Source organism: Cyrtonyx montezumae, unplaced genomic scaffold, assembly GCF_038088225.1.
Source record: "Cyrtonyx montezumae isolate F1298 unplaced genomic scaffold, pur_monq_1.0 scaffold_3, whole genome shotgun sequence".
Lineage (NCBI taxonomy): Eukaryota > Metazoa > Chordata > Aves > Galliformes > Odontophoridae > Cyrtonyx > Cyrtonyx montezumae.
In genome coordinates, this window is record NW_027072034.1 from 86,114,170 (window position 1) to 86,117,576 (window position 3,407).

General features: G+C 56.4%; 1 protein-coding gene and 1 non-coding gene across 3 annotated transcripts; both read left to right on the top strand.

Annotated features, from left to right (window-relative positions):
* Positions 1–861: 861 nt before the first annotated feature.
* On the top strand, positions 862–921 carry LOC136053377 (U7 small nuclear RNA). The gene has a single exon (XR_010622638.1). It is a non-coding gene; the product is annotated as a U7 small nuclear RNA (small nuclear RNA).
* Positions 922–962: 41 nt separating this feature from the next.
* On the top strand, positions 963–1,759 carry CUNH12orf57 (chromosome unknown C12orf57 homolog). 2 transcript variants are annotated; one of them, XM_065740981.1, is made up of 3 exons: positions 963–1,065; positions 1,139–1,315; positions 1,428–1,759. In XM_065740981.1, the coding sequence occupies exons 1-3, from the start codon at positions 1,011–1,013 to the stop codon at positions 1,640–1,642; spliced, it is 447 nt and encodes a 148-aa protein (XP_065597053.1). In that variant the 5' UTR covers positions 963–1,010; the 3' UTR covers positions 1,643–1,759. The 2 variants fall into 2 exon arrangements, with proteins under 2 accessions (XP_065597053.1, XP_065597054.1); XM_065740982.1 differs by having other exon boundaries at positions 1,399–1,636.
* The last annotated feature ends 1,648 nt before the right edge of the window (positions 1,760–3,407 follow it).

A 3,407-nucleotide genomic window follows, 5' to 3' on the forward strand; every position in this document is an offset into this window, starting at 1 on the left:
CTTGAAACCACGGCACTGCCGCCCGCTGCCAAGGCAGCTCCCAGCTGCTGGGTTCCAAGCGCTGTGGGACTGCTGGGTGCGGCCGTGTTTCCCCCACACCTCATGGACGGCCACGTCCCACAGGCTCCCCTTGGTTCCAGTGGCACCCCTGCCCTCGCCCCCCCACTTGGTGTACTTTGACTCATGCACATCCTATTAGACGTGGCAGTTTGATGTAGCAACGTGTGCCCCCTTCCCCGCGTGCGTGTCTGATCTCACGGTTGTATAACTCGAGCGGTCCCCATATATATATTTACTTAACCATTAAAAGGAAAAGGAAACCGACCCATGGCCCAGATATGGAACCCCCCCCCCCGACCACGTTCCCCATGCACTCCCCACCACACATTCTAATAATTTATATATATAAATATATATATGAAGCTCTTAAAAAGAAAAGCAAACAAACAAACGAAAACCCTTCCAGAATCAGACTCCGTTGTGTTCATTTCTCTCGCTCAGCGCTCACACGTACCCGCTCCGGGCACGGGGTCAGGGCCACCCCCCACCATTGCGCCGCTCCTCCCGCCAATCGCAGCGCGCTCCCGGTTGGTCCCGTCCTCTCCGCGGGGCGGGGCTTTGGCGCGGCGGCACCAATAGGACGCGTCTGATCTGCATACGACCGGAGCGGCGCGGCGGGGCTGCGGCGCGGGGCTGCGGCGGCCGCCGGCAGCGCGGAGCGGGCAGTGGGCAGTGGGTGCGTGGGAGAGCGTGGGGCCGCTCGGGGCCGCTCGGGGCTCGCGGCTCGGGGCTCGCGACAAGCTCACCCTTACTGCAGGGCAGGTCTGCGCCTTGTGGGACCCCGCGCGAGGCGTTTCCCTGCAGTGATTTCAGCTCTTTTAGTATTTGTCTAGCAGGTTTCCCGCCCCGCGGGAAGCCACACACTGCGGTGCAATGAGAGGGTGGGGTTGCACGCTGGGCGGCGCTTGCGCTGTGAGCCTTGGGGCTGGAGAGGAGCGGTGCTGGGCGCTATGGCCTCGTCCACGCAGGCTCCGCCGCCGGCGCTCAGCGCGGAGCAGGCGAAAGGTGGGCGGTGGAGAGCTTGGGGGGGCGGAGGGTGTGGAATGGTGCGGTGCTTCAGGGGTTTGTGTCACCGCAGTGGTGCTGGCCGAGGTGATCAAGGCCTTCGGGGCGCCGGAGAACGTGCAGCGCATGGACGAGGCCCGCGAGAACGCGTGTAACGACATGGGCAAGATGCTGCAGTTCCTGCTGCCCGTGGCCACGCAGATCCAGCAGGATGTGATCAAGGCCTACGGCTTCAGCAGCGACGGCGAAGGTGTGCGGTCGTGGCGGGCGGGGCCGGGGCGCGTCCCGCCCAGCGCTGTCCTTCCCTCTCTTTCTCCCTCCCTCCCTTCGCAGGCGTGCTGAAGTTCGCCCGGCTGATCAAGTCGTACGAGTCGCAGGACCCGGAGATCGCCAGCATGTCGGGAAAGCTGAAGGCGATGTTCCTGCCCCCCATGACGCTGCCGCCGCACGGCGCTGGCATTGGCGGCGTGGCCGCCTCGTGACGCTGCCGGGCCCCGGGGCTCCGTTCGGAGCCTTCGCTGGTGACTGGGGCTGTGTGCGCTGCTGCTCAGCCAGCCCCGGCAAACTGAGCGGTTAAACGAGGGAGGATAAATACGTGAGGCGAGCCGGCTTCTTTGTGCGCGTTTGTGTGACTGGATGTGAATAAAAGATGCCTTGAAAGTGCCCTCATTGTCTTAGGAGTGGGCATAAGCTGGTGCTGCTCTGCAGGTGTAGTTCTTCCCGATGCAGGGCAGTCGGAGTGGTGTGTGGTGAGGCCAGAGCATATGGTACAAGGGGCAGGCACGTACCAAGCCTGCAGAAGATAACACTTGCTGATGCAAGCCTTAGTGTGAAAGTACAACACTTCATAGCTAAGTCACTTTCTTTTTTAATACTATTGAAGAGGTGCTAATCTTCTACAATCACAGAATAGAATCAGATTATGCCAAGTTGGAGGGGGCCCACAAGGGCCATTGAGTCCACTCCTTGGCTTCATGCAGCACCACTCCTAATTCAATTTGAACCCTATGTCTGAGAATAACACCAAGTGCTTTCTGAGCCCTGGCAGCTTAGGGCCACCTGAGGCCTGTTCAGGGCCCCACTGCCTATGGTGAAGACCCTTTTCCTAACTCCCAGTCTGACCTCCTCGGATGCAGCTCCATGCCATTCCCATCAGACACCTGAGAGGGGGGCTCAGCCCTGCCCCTCTCCTCCCCTCCTGAGGACCTTTATGCTTCTTTGAGACTCGGTTTTATCTTGTTATCCAGAATCTCCAGATCCTTTTCAGTACACAGATCCAAGGTTGCCTCATCCCAGGTGCAGAATACAGCACTTGTTCATACTAAGGTTTACTTGGTGGTTTCCCAGCTTGTCAAAGCGTTTTTGCAAGACCAAACGCTTACAGAAGTGCTATTTGAAGCATACTAGTCATCGTGTTCCTGAACACAATATTGTCCCTAAGATGCTGTTCAGCAAGTAACGTAAATGCAGCTAAGACTGCTGTCACAAGCAGTCAGTACTGCTAATTCATTCACTTTCCCATACATGCCTACAATGAGCTTCAGTGGCTGTATTCATGTTTTCTGTCTAAATGTGTGGTCAAATTTGTCAGACTTCATGATAAAACTGGCAACATGATGTAGCAAGGACTGGCATAGAGAGGGAGGGCTGTGCTTTCTCATTTTAGATGCAGGCAATGTATAACTATCCTGCATTTTCTGTGACTAGAGGAGTGGGTTCTCCCCAGTGAGAAGTTTTGTTATTTTCACTTTATGAAGGAAGGAGCTCAAAGTGCATCATTTTTAGCCTTCTGGCACATGTGCCTGTTGCCCATGGAAGTGTTTGGGTCTTTGGGAAAGGCTGAGAGCAAAGCAGGGCTCCCAGGCTGGGAGAACAAGCTAGGGCTGTGAGAGCTGTGTTGAGTTTTGCTTTCTATGCCTCAGTTACAAACCAGGTAGGAATGTAGCTGGCAAGGGCGTGAGCAGTGAATAGGAGGCAGGAAGATCAGTCCATCCCTTCCGTGTCTACTTACCTCTCCCAGCCTGGCCTTTCCCCACCCCTCTAGTTATTTATTAACTACAGCCCAGGAAGTGTTTTGCAAATGGTGAAAACCAAGCCCTCTGCTCGGGGCCTGCTTTTTGCCTAGCCCAGAGCTACCACCTTTAGTCTGCCCAGAGCTCAGTCAGGATCCTGCCTGTGTGGATCAGACACGGGTGAGTCACGGGGCGCACAGCAAACTCAAAGAGCTGTCAGTTGCTCCTTCCTTAGCTTTGACACCGACTGCCATGATCACCAAGCCATGGCAGCAGGGTACAGGTCCACACCTGCTACTTCCAATCTTGCTTTATTTTCTCCTGTAGGAC